General features: G+C 43.6%; 2 protein-coding genes across 2 annotated transcripts; one reads left to right on the top strand and one right to left on the bottom strand.

Annotated features, from left to right (window-relative positions):
- Positions 1–521: 521 nt before the first annotated feature.
- On the bottom strand, positions 522–16,774 carry LOC121299816 (guanine nucleotide-binding protein G(i) subunit alpha-3). Its single transcript, XM_041227919.1, has 9 exons — positions 16,206–16,774; positions 8,605–8,647; positions 8,170–8,311; positions 7,083–7,240; positions 4,026–4,154; positions 2,995–3,124; positions 2,658–2,811; positions 2,317–2,528; positions 522–2,039 (listed from the first exon to the last, which is right to left on the bottom strand). Exons 1-8 carry the CDS (start codon positions 16,321–16,323, stop codon positions 2,338–2,340), a joined length of 1,065 nt encoding a protein of 354 aa, XP_041083853.1. The 5' UTR covers positions 16,324–16,774; the 3' UTR covers positions 522–2,039; positions 2,317–2,337.
- A 1,448-nt stretch (positions 16,775–18,222) lies between these two features.
- Positions 18,223–19,262, top strand: LOC121299590 (acrosin-like). The gene has a single exon (XM_041227403.1). The coding sequence runs from the start codon at positions 18,274–18,276 to the stop codon at positions 19,246–19,248; it is 975 nt and encodes a 324-aa protein (XP_041083337.1). The 5' UTR covers positions 18,223–18,273; the 3' UTR covers positions 19,249–19,262.
- Positions 19,263–19,733: the final 471 nt, after the last annotated feature.

Below are 19,733 nucleotides of genomic sequence, written 5' to 3'. Positions count from 1 at the left end.
TGACCAATCCCAGGCCAGGAGGAGGGTCATTCCCTCCAGGTTTAAAATAATCCACTAGAGTAGCTGCCTGGAGGGTTACTTGGGTCTAAACCCTGTAGAACGTGGTTAAGGGAGAGACTTGGGCTGTAAGGAGCCACATTCCAACCATGGAACCTGATAATTAACCACATCAGATCATTAGCAACAGGAACGAAGCCCCAAAAAACACCTCGTTCCAGGAAGATTCAAACTCTTCAGCAGTGGAAACTGATGGCTCATCCTCAGACAGCTTCATTTCAAATCCACTTGCATCAGACCCGTACACTATCAAAAGGGTTATTTAAAGAGCTTGGGGTCTGTGTGTGTATCTCTGCTGGGGAAGAGAACAGAAACATCTTGGAATAACTTGCAGTGTTTAGATAAAATACAAAACGATAGAAACAAACAGAGAAGAAAAACACCACCTAAACAAACACACAGCACGCTTAGGCCTAATATCAGCCAATTTCTGTAAACCAAATAAAACGCCAGCACACACAGGAGCCCGTCATCGCCATTTAATATTGCCAAGATTAACACAAAGCCTGTACAAATTGTCATAGGCAGAATACCACATGTATTCAAATTCAAAGGAATGCACACAAAAAGAAATTAAAGTGGCGAACGTTAGTTCATAACAATGGCATCAGTTATTTGGCAGCACATTCCACAAGGTGAAGGCATGCTGTAGAAGCACAGAGGGGCAGGAGAATGTAAAACACTTGTTACAAAATGTAAGATTATATATTAAAAAAAGCCAATATGGACTTCTGATTACTTTTCATTACAAATCAGTCTGTGCTGAAATTATCTAATAACAAGATAAAATAAAGCTGGAGGCAGGGAGGGGATGAAAACCCCACTGTTACACCTGAATGAGAAAAGATTATGCATGTCAAAAAACAACAACTGCATATATTAATCATTTAATGTGACTGAATATACATCCCTTATACTGCAGTGCAAGTTTTATAACACTACACTGTCTTCACACTGCTGGCAGATACAAGACGACCGCACTGACAGTACTGGCTTCACTGTCCTGTGAAGAACACAACTGTTAAAAGCAAGTTAAAATGAAATGATTCATTAATTGCAGTTTGTGAATACTCAATCCTTTTTTTATTCCCTTCATTCCCATGCAAATCCCTTAGACCAAGAGGAAAGCATCTCACAGGAGAGAAAAAAAACATATCAAACAATATCTTAGAAAGACACGTACTGCATCAAACTGTAATACAATCACATCGTTACAGCAACATCTGAAGGGTGCCTCATTGCATGAATACCTTTACAATAAAACGTCACCTAGTCCCGCATTTTTTAATAGAAATGTGTACAGTTCTTACAAATTATGGCTACACAATTGTGGTCCCCTTATTTTCTTACTGAACAGCTCTGGCAACATAAAACATCCTTCTTCATGATGTCCATTTGTAACGAGCCTTGTTGAAAGCAGCAGCACAAGGTAACAGCATGCCCCCTGTTACAGCATAATAAAACTTAACACATCTCGGTAAGTGTGCATAGTAAAAAGTGCTTACCCAGGGAGAGAGATATTAAACTTGGCAGAGAAGACCTTAAATCTAAACCTGGATCAATTAGGACATCTACTAAATTAAAGCTTCTAAAAAGACGATGGTGACTCGATAACCAGGTTTTAAAATTCCCGTCGCTTCGCTAATCATGCTGCTAAACTGTTTATATGTGGCACTGTGTCTCGTTCACCCCCCCAGTCCTCCGAGAAAAAAGGATTAGCAAATCACTGCTGAATTTCAGAGCGAGTTTACATTATTTACAAGAGTTTCATCTTGTCTGCTTAACAGCATCAATTACAGTTTTCCCAAATAATAAAAAAAAAACACAATTCAGAATGCAGATTCGGCGCTGAAGAATACAAGGATGCTGCATGCAGCACAGCAACACTTTCCATTTGGTCCTTTTCTACAAACCTGCCACCAATCAGTTCAGACAGGAACAGATCTGCAGCCTGTGATCAGGAGTCACTCTAAAAGAACGACCTACAAGAGAAAAGGAAAAACGTCTTCCAGAAACCGAAGAGAACTTTGAGTCCAAAAGATTTCAGGACGTGTGTTTTGAAGCTGGACAGAACAGTGTGTTTTTCCAGCATAACTCAATTTATTACTTGTTCCCTACGCGGTTTGGTTTTGTATAAAATGTCGAGAGAGGCAGGGCAACCAACAACAAAGGAGTAAGACTCAATATTTCCTCCAGTACCTTCCCCGAACTGAACCGAATGAAGAAAATCTACTGCACAACAACCGTGAATCGTCTCACCTGCAAGTTCTTTGAAAACGCTCAGTAAAGTCCACATTCTTTCAAGTTGTTTTTGATGATGACGTCAGTCACGGCATCAAACACAAACTGCACGTTTTTTGTGTCTGTGGCGCAGGTGAAATGAGTGTAGATCTCCTTCGTGTCCTTTCGCCTGTTGAGGTCTTCAAACTGGCACTGGATATATGCAGCCGCTTCTTCATAAGTGCTGGAACCTAGGAAAAAAACATTTGACAGTTCAAATCAACATGCCAACACCCCCCCACCCCCCCCTCCGACACACATGAACTATTGTTCTGTAGAGTCCTCTGCACACATCCAGCATTTCACAGTACAAACCACACCTGCATATTCGGGGTAGCAGATAGTAAGGGAGCTTCTCGTGATCTTCTCCTCAAAGAGGTCCTTCTTGTTTAGAAAGAGGATTATTGACGTATCTGTAAACCACTTGTTATTGCAGATGCTGTCAAACAGCTTCATGCTCTCGTGCATGCGATTCTGCATGGAGAAACGAAAAGGAAGTCACAGCATTTAAATAAAAAAATGAGACACAAACATTACCAAATGCAAGGCAACCCATAAACAACTTGAAAACCTGCCATTTTAGAATGGGGTGGGGCGGTCATATTAATCTCTGTTGAATTAAAGCACACTTTCAATCTGTTCTAAATTATTACTCACCATTTCTTCATCCTCTGCAAGAACAAGGTCGTAGTCACTGAGTGCCACGCAGAATATAATGGCCGTGACGCCTTCAAAGCAATGGATCCACTTCTTCCGCTCGGACCGCTGCCCACCAACGTCAAACATCCTGAAAGAGAAATGAACGATACAGGACGTAAGCTGGCACAGCAACTGCGTTACTGTAATAAATACATTCCTCGTTTAAAAACATTTTTAGCACTGGCGCCCCTTTTGAGTTTTGATACCAAGCGTATTGTATTTTAATACTTGTAAACAGAGAGTTTAAACCCCTCCTCTGGTTAAGAATAAAACAAACCAATGATTTTTTTTTTTTGTTTTAAAATTTGCCCATTGCAAAATTCTCAGTTTAGCAACTAAGCAATGTTTGTGCAAAGGATACATGTACACTGCCTATCCCATCATTTAAATAAGCAAATAATGACCAGGTTTAACATGGCATACAATGTTTTAAAAAAAAAAAGCTGTGAACTTATTTTAGTTATAATCTTGACAGTTTAATGAGCAGTTTCCAGAGTTTCCACTGAGCTATGAAATGTTAATTTTATGCAGCTGGTTTTCTCAGTTGACGAGAGTGTTAATTAACGCATCATCACTTCTAACTAGAAATATAAACACACAAACACGCGAGTCCAAGTTCCTTCAGGAGACACACGCAATACTTTGAAACAGGTGCCAGTCTATCACATGACCTGCTAATCACACTTGGTTCTATGAAAGCTGCAAGGCTTATGGGGGATACAAAAAGAAGTAATGTAACAATGCATGCTGTTGACACAATTTATTCCAGATTAGACCAATTTAGCAGCGAAAGATTTTTTTTACAGTCCAATTATTACTCACTTATTATTACAGAGCTACAGCAAACATGCCTCACGATTTTACACGCATGGATCCATTAACATGTCACCTGGGTCCAGTTATGCTTACAGTCACATACACTGCACATGTGTGTGTGCGTGCGATTATAGATCTTTAACTGAGACACAGTCAAGAGTCTGAGGCCTTACTTGAAGTACAGGTCCTTGAAAGTGAAGTGAGTCTCAACTATGCCTGTGGTCTTCACCCTGGTTCGGAGCACATCTTGCTGGGTTGGGATGTAACTGGTTTCGGATATTCTGTCCAAGTCATTGAGATAACTAAAAAAAATTAAAAGAGAAAGAAAACATTTAGACACTAGACTAAATAAATACCTGAAGGATTTCATCCTACAGCAAACCAACACAGTATACAGGATAAGCACAATATAAAAGCCAAACTGATAATAATACTAATAATAATAATAATAAATGCACACGGCAGCCCTATGGCCAGCATGGATACACAAGACATGTAGCTTTTTTTCCTTGGATTAAGTATATAGGACATAACCACTTTATCAGATCACTAAGGGAACAGCAGTCAGCAAACAGTTGCCACATATACTGAAGCCTCTTTGTATTCTGGCTTGCACTGAGCTGACGTCTTTCTTGGAGAGAGACGGGACGGGACGGGGGGGAGAACAGGCAGAGAAATCTTTCCTGAAACGTTATATATATATAAAAAAGTATATTAAAAATCCTCCACTATAAAAATGAGACAGCGATCACTTACCCAACAGTCGGGTTATTAAGAACACAGTTTAAAGGAGGCGGCTGGAAATATAACTGACCGAGCGTGCAGATTTAAAAACACACCAACATCATTACATTAGCAACAAACAGAACATCTGCAAAAACTGAGAAGCAACTCAAGGCGGAGAGGAGAGAAAGATCAGGTTCAGTTTTAAAAAATAAGCTGTATTGATCGGAGTGGAGCAGAACAGAGAACACCACAGTTCTGCTTATCTCTTCCCTCACTCATTGTTTATTTAGAAGCTGCCTATTTTGAGGCCCGTCATAAATTCTCTATTTCCACAATAAAGGAATTCGTCCTTCACACGATAGTAAAATCTAGAACCATGCCCCTTCCCTCTCAAAAAGCACTGGATCTCATGACTGCATTAAACACTAATCCACACCTACATTCAGAATAGGACGAGTTGTTTCTGAACACCCATGCTATTAAGCGTTCAACCAGTTTCCTGGGTAACCAGCATCTCCTTTGTCTGCTCAAGTACCTCAGGGGATAGCACGACATGTTTTGTGAGATAGACAGATCAATCAGGGTTAGATCAGGGAACACAACAGCCTAGGTGCTTCTATTTATTCACTTACCATATCACAAACATGACCTCCAATCTTAAAAAGAGCTGAATAGCGTGTAGATTTGAGAAGCATCGAACAGAGGCTCCGAGAAATCAGAGCCGTGCTTTTGCTACAGCTACTGTAGTCACTGCTAATATTGCAAAAGCAATCGCGTGAGAAAACACCACACTATCAAGTTTCCGAAACCCTTTCTGTACACTAGCAAACCTTTTCTGTACTCTGAAGTGTCTCCTGGTTAAGTAACACTAGGAGTTGACAGCCAGGAGCCAAGTATTTTAAAAGCAAATCCTAGCCCTCAAGTCATTTTGATTTTCATTTTGCTTGCTTGCTCTGGGGTTGTTGAAAATGCAAAGTGGACAGCCTGTTCTAGAGGTCACAGTTATACTCACCTTAACATTGGAACAAACATCAATCTCTTAGCTCAACACCACTGGGGTAGATCCGTGGGCCAGGAACCCTACACTATACCCTCCTCGACAGAAACAGTACCGCTCCTGTGCGGCACGGCTCATTCACAGAGAAAAACAAGCCCATTGTCGAATACCCTTTGCACTGTGTACCCACTGAAGTGGAGTGGAAGCCTTGCACTACACAAAGAGTTAAACACACCACAGGCTGCTGACTGGAGTGAGCTGATCTGTATCTGCTGATAAGTTGATAATGTTGCCGCTAATATAATTGTGCAGTCTGCTGTTATTGCCTGAAGTGCAAGGAGCCTGCCATTTCCTTAACCTTGATCAGGGATACACTTTGCAGCTTACTAGCTGTACAGACTTCCCATACATGCATGCAAGGGCTTACACCTTAACTCCAAGAAAAAAAAAAAAAAAGACTTCTGTGAGAGCAATTGTAATAGTTTTTATCTAGCAATTCATCCTCAACTAGAAAGTACATTTTGGAAAAAAAAAAAAAAAAAAAAAAAAAGAGTGCAAGGTAAAAAGAAAGGGCTGGATTGAAAGCACAGGCTTTATAAACCACAGGTCTAGCGCTATGCATCAGTTTTATAGCAACCCTCAAACCCTTTAACAAGGAGCTACATGAAATACCACTGCAAGATAAAAAAGCCTGGCTTCGTGCCCGTGGGTGCGCTGGAAAAAAAAACAAACATGCAGCCTTTTCTTTCTGATGACATTTTTACTCTATTTATATCTAGGCCTGTATTTAACCCATTCTGCAGATTCACTTATAATCTGTTCAGATTTTAAAATGGTCAAGAATAAATGAAACCTTTCTGGGAACAAAAACACAACTCTCTACTGGTAATGTATCAAAATCATGAACGACTGACAATGGGAGAGCTTTTACTTCTGGAACAAAGGCACTCATAAAACAGGTGATTTTAGCATGCATACAGAAAACAACGCTGATAGAAACTATATATACACACATATACATATATATTCTTTTGCTGTAAATCATGTGTTGGTTTCCATGTCACACTATTAACCCCAAAGCATCAGATTTGAATGCATTTTTTCCAGTAAAAAGAGGCTAACCATAATTTACAGGTTGTCAAAGCAACCACGAGCAGCAATTTAAGCTGAGTAAAAATAATCCTGTTATGTGGTTAATGACATCACTGCTCTTTGAAACAGAGATTCAAATAAAAGCACAGTTGGGAATATATCCACTCAATTTTCCTGTTGTAATTCTCTCTCTACTTGTCATACAACAGCTTGAATGTAAAACTCCTACTGGACCTATTAGGCAATAACTACGATACACACCAAGATGCAGGTGTGGCCCCGACCCTCAACCTGAACCCATTCACAACCCACCATGTATCCTAAGGGGCAACCTTGTTGTTTTTTTGCAAATGAACAATGAAAGCGGTGACACACAATGAAAGAAACGAGAGTAAGCGGGGAAGCAGTTCCTTACTAAGATGCAGAGTCGTTGAGCTGGTATTCTCTGGATCTGTTAAAACAGGCCTGGACTCCCTCATCCTGCCATAGCCTCTTTATTACACCAGCCAGTTCAGCACTCATAACCCCTTCCTCAGCAGTGCCTGCCAGCGCAAACAACTGCCGGGCATCGTCCTGCAATAAGAACACACACGGGTTAGAGAAACATGCCGATGGCAGGTTGAAGAGAGGCTCCTCCGTCCTGCACACAAAGGCATAACGCACGCAGGACAACCCATGTTCCTGCAATCATCAAGCAAGAGTGTGCGCAAAACCCTGCAACGGCCAGCAAACTTAACAATGAAAACACTTTGTGCACGTCATCTCAACCCGCCCGTTTACAATACAGAGACAACAGGCAAGAGTTCTCAATCTGTAAACAGAACGAGGAGATGTCAGATCCTTACTCTTTCAATAGCTTTGGGGTGTCGAGGTAGAGATGATCAAAAGATCAGTAACCTATTATCAAATGACCCCCCCTCCCCCCCCCAAAAAAAACACATCACAGCTTGCAATCAATAAGATATGCAAACAGCAGCCTGACCCAGATCAAGAGTGCTAAAGGAAATCAACATCTTTGCAGCACACACACTTATTTGCTGAAAAACATGCCCTAACATAATAACCTAGCGAGTGCTGCGTTGCAGGGGAAGCTCCGTTTACGTGGAACAGAAAGTTACTGACCCCCCAAAAGGAGTTACAAACAGAGAAGCAAGCTTGTCTCCGGCTTTGTTTTCTCCTCATGTGTGATTTCACTGCCCTCCAGACAAGGTGTCTGGGTCAGCACTGCCTTCCATTCCCAAAGCAGCGGCATTCAGCACGACTCAAGCTGCAGGTAGCATGCATGCCATTTCATATCGGAAGAACTCAGCTTGCCGTGCTGCCCCAGTTACATAAGTCTACGGCCAGAAACGCTGCCATTCTATTACCTAAATCTCAATTTTAAAACTGTTCCCCATTATGCTGTAAATACCTGAAGTCTACAATTCAGAAAAATGACTTTCAGCCACTGAAGAGAGAGTAGTGGCTAACTACGGGGATACAAATAATTGTAGTATACTTACCGCTCGTGTCGGGTCTCCGAAGTCTACCTTCAGCCTTCCCATGGCTCTGATTATTGCAATAATAGACTGGATTGTGTTGCTGTATACAACTACTTTGTACTGCTTACATTCCTCCTCTGAATATCCATCTTCATGAATAATTCTGAGGAATAAAAGACCCAATCAGAAAACCCACGAAACATTCAAGGGTTCAAATCACATGCCACTGGGATTTCCCCTCATTGGGAGAGTGTGGTAGGATTTAACAGTGCAAAACTTGAACATGTGTTTTTGCTAAATGGGGATTATAAAGCTAAGCACTGATTATAAAACTACTTATTTTGCACTGAACAATAGGGGAATATCTTGCAACAGGGATAACCAAAAGTCTTTGTGTGAAGATACAAAAAGCTTTTGAATTGCAAATGTGCCGTACAGAGCAGAGCCGTGACTCACTTCATCTGCTTCACGATGGTACTTTTCCCAGACTCTCCAGCACCTGTAATAAACAAAAGAAAAATGTAATTCTTACCAAAGCAGTAATGACATTACAGTGCCGCAGAGACCAGAAGCAAACGCTACATCAAACTGGATATAATACTGACACATATAACCAATACGTCAGATATAACCAAGTCACATTCAGAATTGTTTCGGTCAATGCCTTTCAGTGCCAGTCACAAAGTAATTTCCAAAGCGTTTGTCTATTTGACCTAGGCAAGTCAGAAAGTAATTTAATTAGGGCTGCAATGAAGGGTACATTTTGACCTTCGAAGGTTCGAACCGTCGCTGGTACTAATTTGCATAATTCACTGGTGATGTCACCATAGCTACTCGTTTATATTTGATTGACAATCCTATTTTACAGGTAACCCATATAAACGGAACAAACCATTTCACTTGTAGTTTAAACATATGTTATATAGAACAGTAATCATGATTTTATAATTTAACTACACACTGTATGTACACGTTAGTGATGCTGACAGATAGATCAGACAGTAAGCTTGCATTGCATTAGCACCTTATTGCAGCCAATCAAAAGAACTGCAGTGGACTCGGGCAAAACAAAGCTTTATTTAACAGTCACCATTCCATGCGGGTTATCAGTCACATTTTACTGCTGCTAAAATGAATAATAATAATAATATTAAATATTATTATATTATGAACTCACGCATGTCCAGTGACCCTGGAGATTATTTACTAATGTCATCATACTGAGGTTTCTAACTGTCTACGTGCAGTTTAACTTTTCATATTCAAATTGAAACAGTCAAAATAAAAAATTTAAAAAATGTTAAAGCTCTGATTCGATTCTACTCCTGCTCTGAAGCAAGATCGGAAAAGGCTCTGATCTCAAACTGAGCCCCGAGTCTTAGTACAACCCAACCCATCACAGGATCAAGACCAGGAGTGCAGTCCTTCAGTACAAGCGGCCTCAGGACTTCACTCAAAATACACTGCGGCAGATTGCTCCTCAGCTGCCAACTAATTCTCTCCTGAAGGAGAATGATCCATCTGCAGTCCACAGAGCCTGGGCAAATGTTTCCTGGCAAAACAGTACAGTTTTCCCAGCGAGATACACAACGAAGAGGCAAAGCCTCCAAGATGCCCCACCAGGTATCTGACCTTGACCGCAAGGACACTAAACAAATCCATCAGGACTGCGATACCTGCTGCGTTTACAAGAAGGCAGACTGGTGCTGAGCAGGCAATTAAAAAATATACACTGCAAGAGCAGGAGCGAGCACGGGAGGAAGGAGAGAGAGAAGGAGCAAGCAAGGAAGGAGAGGAGAGGAGGAGCGAGCACGGGAGGAAGGAGAGCGAAGAGCAGGAGCGAGCACGGGAGGAAAGAGAGCGAAGAGCAGGAGCGAGCACGGGAGGAAGGAGAGCGAAGAGCAGGAGCGAGGAGGAAAGAGAGCGAAGAGAAGGAGCGAGCACGGGAGGAAAGAGAGCGAAGAGCAGGAGCGAGCACGGGAGGAAAGAGAGCGAAGAGCAGGAGCGAGCACGGGAGGAAGGAGAGCGAAGAGCAGGAGCGAGCACGGGAGGAAGGAGAGCGAAGAGCAGGAGCGAGCACGGGAGGAAGGAGAGCGAAGAGCAGGAGCGAGCACGGGAGGAAGGAGAGCGAAGAGAAGGAGCAAGCACGGGAGGAAGCGAAGAGAGGAGAAGAGAAGGAGAGCAAGAGAACGAGGAGGAAAGGAGAGCGAAGAGAAGGAGCAAGCACGGGAGGAAAGAGGAAAGAAGAAGCGAGCACGGGAGGAAAGAGAGTGAAGAGAAGGAGCGAGCACGGGAGGAAAGAGAGCGAAGAGCAGGAGCGAGCACGGGAGGAAGGAGAGCGAAGAGCAGGAGCGAGCACGGGAGGAAGGAGAGCGAAGAGAAGGAGCGAGCACGGGAGGAAGGAGAGCTGAGAAGGAGCAAGCACGGGAGGAAAGAGAGCTGAAGAGAAGGAGCAGCACGGGAGGAAAGAGAGCGAAGAGAAGGAGCAAGCACGGGAGGAAGGAGAGCGAAGAGCAGGAGCGAGCACGGGAGGAAGGAGAGCGAAGAGCAGGAGCGAGCACGGGAGGAAGGAGAGCGAAGAGAAGGAGCGAGCACGGGAGGAAGGAGAGCGAAGAGCAGGAGCGAGCACGGGAGGAAGGAGAGCGAAGAGCAGGAGCGAGCACGGGAGGAAAGAGAGCGAAGAGCAGGAGCGAGCACGGGAGGAAGGAGAGCGAAGAGCAGGAGCGAGCACGGGAGGAAGGAGAGCGAAGAGAAGGAGCGAGTACGGGAGGAAGGAGAGAAGAGAAGGCAGAAGAGAAGGAGCGAGTACGGGAGGAAGGAGAGAAGAGCAGGCCAGCAGAGGCAGAGAGGAGAGAATATAAGGAGACACAAAGGATTGGAGATAGGAAGGAGCAGTAATGATGACCTGATGAACAGAGCGATAGGCAAAACCAAGAAGCCCCGCCCCAGCCAAAAAAGACTGGTACACAGATTATAATGCAGACTGATGACTGGTCGTGTTACCGAGATCAAACAAACCCAAGCTAACATTCGTACTGCGGAAACTCCCTTTGAAAACTAGTCATTAAAAAGTCCCTTAACAGAACTGGAAGCTGCAACATGATTCTAAGCATATCAAAGCATGCTGCTTGGGTTTATCCATGGTAGGGTAATGGCTGCTGAACACTTCTACTTGTAAAACTGAATCCACTGTAAAAGCAGAAATCCCTCAAGATTTACTGTACATCATGAGAGAAAGTCAAATAATGTGAAAAACTGTTAAGAATGTAACAATTTCCACCTTGCATTGTTTCTAGCACTTCCCAGTTTGTGTAAGTCCAGAACTTTCCTCAAACTCGTTCTCAGTATTTATTAAAAGCAGACTCATGCTGTGTACTGGGTAAGACAGCGTGACTCACCACCCTAATATAAACGACATGTAATCATAAAGCCGTGGTTCTTTGGAAGGCACTGAAATGTGCTCGTCAACCAGTCACGGCTTTACCTTGTTTATGAGGATTTCATTTTAAATTAAAAAAAAAAAAAAAAAAAGATTTATAAAATTTGCAACAATTAGGACCGAAAGGGTTATAAAAAAAAAATAAACAGTTGAATTTCGCTTTAGTTTTCAAGGAAAAAAAGATTTTAGAACTCTCTCAAACTTCACTTTAAGACGACAATCTAAAACGTATTTACCACAACAGTGCTGAGCTGCCAGACTACTGGTCTTCATGCGCCAGTGGGATGCATTCCTTTTCAATGGCTGTACTGGGTGTGGGGAGACCACCAAAACTATGCTAGATATAGAGAGAGTATCGTATAGGTTTCTGCACGATGTAGGCTGACGGGTCCCGGGACCCCCCACCCCCCACCCCATGACAGCTTAAAGAGGCTGCCCATGGGTGAGCTTTCTGGCTGCTCTGATCTCAAGCTGGGGGGCGGGGGGTGGGGGTTATACCTTTCAGGATCTATTGCAACACTGTATAATCCACCCAGGCTCAAGTTTTATACCCCCCACCCCCTCCATCAGATCCCTGAGCACTGAAGCTAAACACAAGAATTTCCACTATAAAGACTACAGCTCAGGTACACAGATTAGAAAAAAAAAAAAAAAAAAATCACAACGCAAGTGTCATTTTATAAACATCAGCCTCCACCTGTCAGAGAAAGGCTTGCCTGGAAAGGGTTTTATTTTTCTAGCATGTTTTAAACCACGTTGACTGACTGCACATTACTGCAGCAGAGACCGCATGTCACGCACAGTAAATGCAATACATCTGATTACACGGTCCAGTGGAAATCCAGCTACCAGAGTCAGATTCAACCATGTTAATGCATTATTATTATTACTGTCAGGATCACAGCAGCAGTACAAATACCACGCATATCACCAGATCACTAAATCAGTCTTAAAAAGGAAACACAGCAAATATTTTTATCAACAGCCAATGGCACAGACCACAAATCGAGCCGTTTGTTTTTCCAGTTTGACAAGCAGACGGCAGTATGTAGCACAATCAAGGGTACTTTGCTAAGGAAACAAAGATTTTGATAAAAAAAAAGGACACCTTCAAATTACAGTAACAGCTCAGTCTTCATGATATCACTTAGTTAAACTATACATCACGCCAATGAGGCCAAGCTAGACTGAAGCAGTGCCTACTGTACTGCACAATATTCTCTGGTGCAGAGAACTCTCCACCTCCCCTCAGACAGAAAACAACTCATGCCTAAAACAAACTGCTGAAATCGTGACACACTTTCATCACGGTCAACCGTAACTTCGTTCATCTGACTGTCTTCAGTGTAAAAATAAACCCTCACATTGTTAGTTTTGATGAGCTGCCTGCACTTTGAAGTGGGTTTAATTTTGTTTCAATGCTACAGAAGAGAACGCCTGCCACATCTTCCTTACAGCCACGCACGCTCAAACAAGACTGCGCTTCAAAACCCGGCTGGAGCTTCAAGATCTCAAACCACAACCATTCCAGCTATGGCGGTATAAAATCTGGAAGAGCAGCAAGGGAGGGAGGAGCTGCAGGACTCACTCCAGCAAAGGAAAGCTATGAAACACTAAAACAAGTCTGCAACAGAGGAAGCGCCAAATGACGAGCAGAACCCTAACGACAGTAGGGTTCACAAACCGGTAGCTGACTCATTGTATAAAACTGGATCAAAGCCCAGAAATCGTTTGGAACAGCTCCAGACTCCTCACAGAACACACAGCGGCCCAGTAACGAAGCGCAGAGAGGCGTGGATAAAAACATAACAGAAAGCATTGCAGGAGAAGAGCTTTCTCAGGAAGGCATTACAGGACACAAGAGGAACTGGCCTTCAACCACACAGCTTCCACTCCATGGAGAACGGATACCGTGCGAACAAATGTTTAAGAAATAAAGTGGGGGGGGCTTTACCAACACCTATATCTGTGGCTGCTTTGTCCTCCCACCATTACAAAGCTTCACACATTTTCCCAATCAATACAACAAAGCTATCAAAGCATAAATACGCCCTATGCTTCCAGAGAAATAACCAAATAAAAAAAAAAAAACGAGGCTGGTTCACATCTGTGGGGATTTATAACACAGGAATAGAGGTGCAGGTCAGCAAGCAAAATAAACAATGCCTCAGTAACAAAAAAGCAGCCTTAACACCTTCAAAAGAAGCTTTATGTGCAAGGATGAGGCTACTGTATACAATATTGAGGGAAAACAATCTACAGTATGCCAATAGTCTGACAGCAACAAGAGACAGGATAATTAGCACATAATGAAATCAGTTCAAGCAAGGTTGATTTTGATAATGAAATGAGGATTTAAAAAACACACTACATTCTCACCATTTAACTCAATAAACAGATAAAACCCACATTATAAAGCTGGCTTTACCAACGCACTGCTCCACATGTACAAAAGCAAGAGCCTACTTGTTATTCCAGTCCACACCTTGATCAGCAAACCGTTCCGACTCTCCTGATTCCAGCTTCCCTGTCTATAAGCTTTCCAGGAAAGGACTGACGGCCTGTGTCTCCACTATACCAGACAGCAAGAGCTATCAGGTCAGGGGAGAGAGGATCGAGGTGCATGTTGACATGTCTTGACTCAATGGATCGTGCGCTCATTAGATGGCATCAGTGGTGATGGTTTGAGGAGAGTCCACGGTGCAATAGTGTGGACTGATTTCTGGGTGACACCCTGGAGGCAAATGCTTACCTGTTGGTGCACCCAAATTTTTTTGACTGGCATTGAACAATGAGGAAACATCACTACGTCACTTCATGGATTACAAACAATTATTTTACTGCTGCCGTGCCCTGTTAAAGGAAGAAGATTAATATTTGTGTGTAACCCAACTATCTAATCTATCTATCTATAGAGAGAGCTATATCTATACAGCTATATCTATATATATATGATCGTTATTCCAATCTCAGCACAGTGTCAATAGCACTCTTATTCTGGCTCAGGTGTGCTGTAGATTATTCAGAATTGTGCTTTTGCTTCAATAATCTAAACCCCAGCCCAGCACAGGAAATGAACAGCATGGATTTAGAAGCAAGTTTAAGAAGCATGACGTGGCGATGTACGCATCTACCGTTTCCTGACAGTATTCTGTAACAACGGCGTGCTGCCAGTCCCATCAATTACTGATTAAAAGACAATGACGAGATGGAAAGCCCGCGAGTGCACAGAGGACCTGCTCAAAGCATGCATGAACCGCATCAGAGGAACTGCCATAAAAGAGAACAGATGCAAAGTTAAACAAACCAGGGCACACCACCAGGGAGTCACATTATTGAAATATTCAAATAATGGGTGTTCATTCTAAAAAAAAAATAAATAAATGAGCACACTATCTTTTAATACTCGGACTGTGACGTATTCGGACGACGCGTTTTCTGCCATGCTGTGTAAAATGCAAACTTGGTTATTTGCATTGACTGGAGCGCAGATAAGTTGAGTGTGTGCACAGTGTATAACAATGGTGCTTTTCAGTGATTCGTTGCAAACGCATTGTCATGTACGCCGTGGCACTGGCACACACAACCCTGGAAGACTGTCACCTAAACAAATGACTCATGGAAGATAAGAGGTGGTATTTAAATTGTTTATGAAAATGCATCCAGTAACTAGTCTCTAAAAACAGTCGCAATAAGATTCAAAATGTACAAAGCTAGTGTAAAGAAGGGATGTACCTATTCTGGTAACTAAACAAAAAAAACCTCACAATACAATTGTTGATAGCAAAGGTTAAATTATACTTAAACACGCTATTGAAGTCGAAATGCTTAACATTAGAGGAAAGTAAACTTGCTGAGTCTTTTCAGGGATGTAATGAAATGCACATCTCATGAGGGGGGTAACGCGGTGGGCAAACATCTGAATAAACAAGGAGCTGTCAATGAATAATTACGCGACCCCCGGGGGGACCCCGACCCCCGACCCCCGACCCCCATATACTGCAGTACCACTAACGCGCCTCCGGTAATCTGGAAACAAATGGGCAAAAAGTTTGTGTTACTTTAAAAAAAAAATAATGAAGCGCACCAGCTGACTACAGTAATATACCGAGGGGGGTTTCACGAGCTGTACAGTTGCGAAATTCAACTCAAAACGCTTTCGTTTCTTGTTACTTCTTTATTTCAAAAGACTAAGTCGGATTTGTTTTATTTTTTGGCCCTCTGGCCACATTCTGCTGTTCAGATGAAAGTTCAGCTTGGATCGCAAGGAAGACAACGACAGTGTTCTGCTTATACCAGCCAACTTAGAATAATAATAATAATAATAATAATAATATATAATAATAATAATAATAATGTAGCTGGTAGAGTGCTATTAATCACAGCGACCAGTACACTCAAACTGTAAGGCAATCTGAACACTTGAAAAGTTTTGTAATAATGTTACAACGGCACCTGTTAAAAGTTTCACCGCGTCAGGGGCGGGTTTCTGAATGAATCTGGGACGCGTGTAAACGAATCTCTCGCACAATTCACACGGGGTCCCGGGTACGAGGCACAGGCATCAGACCGTGTTGCCGGTCGGATAATGCAAGGTCGCTAAACTCAGATCACTTACCCAGCAACAAAAGTTTCACCTCTCGGGACGCTTTCTCTCCGTCTTCTCTCAGATTCCTGTCGATCATTTTACTCCTCTCCGCCGCCGCCTTGTCCTCGACGCTCAGCGTGCAGCCCATCCTCTCTCTGTGTGTGTTTATTATTAAAAATATACGAGGGGAAGCAAAACGCACAGCAGCGAACAACCGCAGTTCACTCCGAAATAATAAAGCCCAGACCCGGAGCGGAAGAGGCGTTGGTCGCGGACGGGCTGTGCATTTAAAACGCGCAGAGCACGACTCGGGCTAGTCTCGCAATTACAGACCTGCAAAAGAAATGTCTTTCAACGAGCGGCTGCAAAAACACGCACCCGTGTTTCGATAAATAGCACCTCAGCTAAAGCAGGCGCTGCACCTCCCCCTTTCCGCCTCAGAAACAGGACATTATATTAAAAAAAAATATATAGCAAAACTAAAAACAGCCACGACTGATACGGGCGCGTTTGCCGTGTTTTAATAACTGTTTCTGTGTTGCGGAGCCACACCGTTTCCGTTACTGTTTGGGAGAAGAAACCAAAAAAATAATCAAATTGTATGCAAATGAAGGCATCGGCAGTGCGCAGAACCCGGATGTAAGAAGCGGGGGAGTATGGGAGATGTAGTTTTTGGTACGCAAAACAGGAATGTAGTGTGTGTGTGTGTGTGTGTGTGTGTGTGTGTGTGTGTGTGTGTGTGTGTGTGTGTGTGTGTGTGTGTGTGTGAGAGGAAGAATAACTGCAGTGTACAAAAACTGACAACAAAATTTGAATGTACACAAAAGGTTTAAATTATTACAAAATAATTGGGCAGGAGGCTTCCCTGCCTCTTATTACTCAATGTGGGTTAAAAAAAAACACCACTAATGACGCAATTTAATTAAAATTCATATGCATTGTTTATCCACAAATTGCTTAACCAGTAGCACGTGAAGCTTCTGCGATTAGTTGATCACAGTATAAAGAATTGGGGCTCCCCCTCCTGGCTGTTCTTAAAAGTACACTGCACAGTACTGTCATAGCATATAGTGCCCAAAAGATTGGGGGGACAGGGGGCAGGTAAAGAATCGAATTGCGTCGATGCATACGTGTTTAAAAGGTGCCTATTCATTTCACAGTTTCTCAGATATTCAAAATTCAGTATGCATTGTTTTGTTTTTTGTAAATCTAACCTAATGCAAGTATTATAAACATACCGCTGTAGACATGCAATCTCAGCTGAGATGTCTCATTAAAACGGGCATGACTACTTCTAATGGTTAGCGGAGCGATAGGGGGTTCATACTGCCATCACTCAATTAGCACTTCTGCGGAGCGTTAGTGGTTCCCAGTGTGGCCTCTGAGAGTCAGTAAATTACCCGGAATTGGTGTGCCATTCATTTTCCTTTGTTTTTTTAGTATACATCCCTCATTGGTGTATCGTTATTTATACTAACAGCGTTAAATAATTATTTTAATTATAATGACTCTTAACAGGGCTGTACAACAGCAGTGTGACAAATAAATATAGAGAATTCTTTATGCAGAAAACACAGATACTTGTTTACATGATAGATAGATAGATATAGATAGATAGATAGATAGATAGATAGACAGACAGACAGACAGACAGATAGATATGGCTGCTTAATCTTGTGGTGTGACCTTTCTGGCTGACGAGGCAGCTTTCTTTAATGCAGCCCTTGTGTGGAAACCTACACCCCATAATCCTCTAAACCCTGCTTGCACACAAGCACACACACACACACACACACACACACACACACACACACACACACACACACACACACATAGTGCACCCAGATAAATGTTGAAACCCGAAAGGGAGCAGGACAATGCGTCAAGCAAAGTGAAAACTGCTGAGCGATGATGTTACAGTCATCCCTGGCATCACCTCACAGGATCCTACTCATCTGATGACATCATAATGCCTAACACTGCCCCCTCCCACTGCACCTGTTGGCTTGTCTTCGTTTTATTTCTGTTTCTACCTGAGCAGGAAGCTTGGTTGTGCTACAGTAATGGTCTCTGGCAGATTTTAGGGTCCGTTTACGGGATGAAGCTGCTGGTTTTTGGCATCTTTTTCCTGGCTCAGTCATTGGCTGAAGACTTGATAAAGTGCGGGACGCACAGGGAAGGCCTGCAGGTGGGAGTAAAGATGGAGGGAGGCCTCCAGGCCAAGGTCGGGGCATGGCCTTGGCAAGTCAGCCTCCTGCAGACGTCTGACTTGGAGCTGTTCTGCGGGGGCTCCATCCTGAACAAGTACTGGGTCATCACAGCAGCCCACTGCTTCAAACCGAGGAACATCGAGGAGCCCGGGACCATCAAAGTGGGCCTTGGGGTCCACCAGCTGGATAAACCCAAAGAGTGGACGGTGTACAGGAGCCCGAAAAACATCTTCGTAGACGAGCGCTTCGACCCCGTCAAGGGGAAGCACGACATCGCCATGCTGCAGATGAGGGAGCCCATGGAGTTCGGGGACTACGTCAGGCCCGTGTGCTTCCCAGACAACAGCACCTTTGCTCCCGAGGAGTGGGTGTCCTGCCAAGTGACGGGCTGGCGCTTCGTCAATGGGGGCAAGGTAGAAGAACCCAGGGTCCTCCGCCAGTCCCCCGCCCGCCTGATCCCTAGCAAGACCTGCAACCAGTCCGACTGGCACAACGGCACGGTCGACCAGGGCAACTTCTGTGCCAGCTGGGCAGGCCGGTGCCAAGGGGACGGCGGGGGCCCCTTGGTGTGTCTCCTGCCCAGTTCCGACCGCTGGGTCCTGATCGGGATCATGAGCTGGGGAGCGGGCTGCAGTCTGCCCAAGAAGCCCGCCGTCTACACTTCCACCAAGCACAATTTGGACTGGGTGAGGATGACCATGGAAGAAAGCAGGAGAGGATCCGATCTGAAAGAGTACGGCTCCGAATCCGAAATCAGAACTGGAATGCTTTCCTCCGAGGCACCGAGCTGCGATGGATCTGGTGCCTTCGGAACCCTGCTACTCAACCTGAGCTCCTTCCTCCTGGTCCTTCTGATTGGCTAAAAAGAAAGAAAGCGGAACGGTATCTCTCTCTGTCTCCGGGGTTGCGTGTCAAGGGAGGTGCCTTTACCAGCATTGCTTTATAGATGCCAATACAGGGCAGCAGAGTAACAAGGGCGTCTTCTCTCTGTTTCTCTTTGATTATACTCCTTTGGGAAGCGTCGCTTCTTAGAGGGTTGGAATAAAGTTTATGAATGAACGTGGAGTTGAATGCAATGGTTGTTTCTTCAGAGTTCAATTGGAAATATTGTTTGCATTAGCTGTGATCACATTTGAATTTAGCAGGGTCAGTACTTGGTGCCATTATCCCAATTTCAGTTCCCCCCATTTCCCTTTTCTCATGTTTTCCATAGAGTCCCTAAAACCTGGTCAGCATGTGGTGGTCGAAGATGTATCCCTTTATCTCACCCTTGTAAAGGTAACCGGGTGTCATGGGAGAATACTGGGCTGTGCTTCAGATACATTCCAGAATATACATTGTGATTGAG

Source organism: Polyodon spathula, chromosome 25 (genome assembly GCF_017654505.1).
Source record: "Polyodon spathula isolate WHYD16114869_AA chromosome 25, ASM1765450v1, whole genome shotgun sequence".
Lineage (NCBI taxonomy): Eukaryota > Metazoa > Chordata > Actinopteri > Acipenseriformes > Polyodontidae > Polyodon > Polyodon spathula.
Note: the sequence above shows the minus strand (reverse complement) of the source record. Positions and strands in the feature narration are given on the sequence as shown.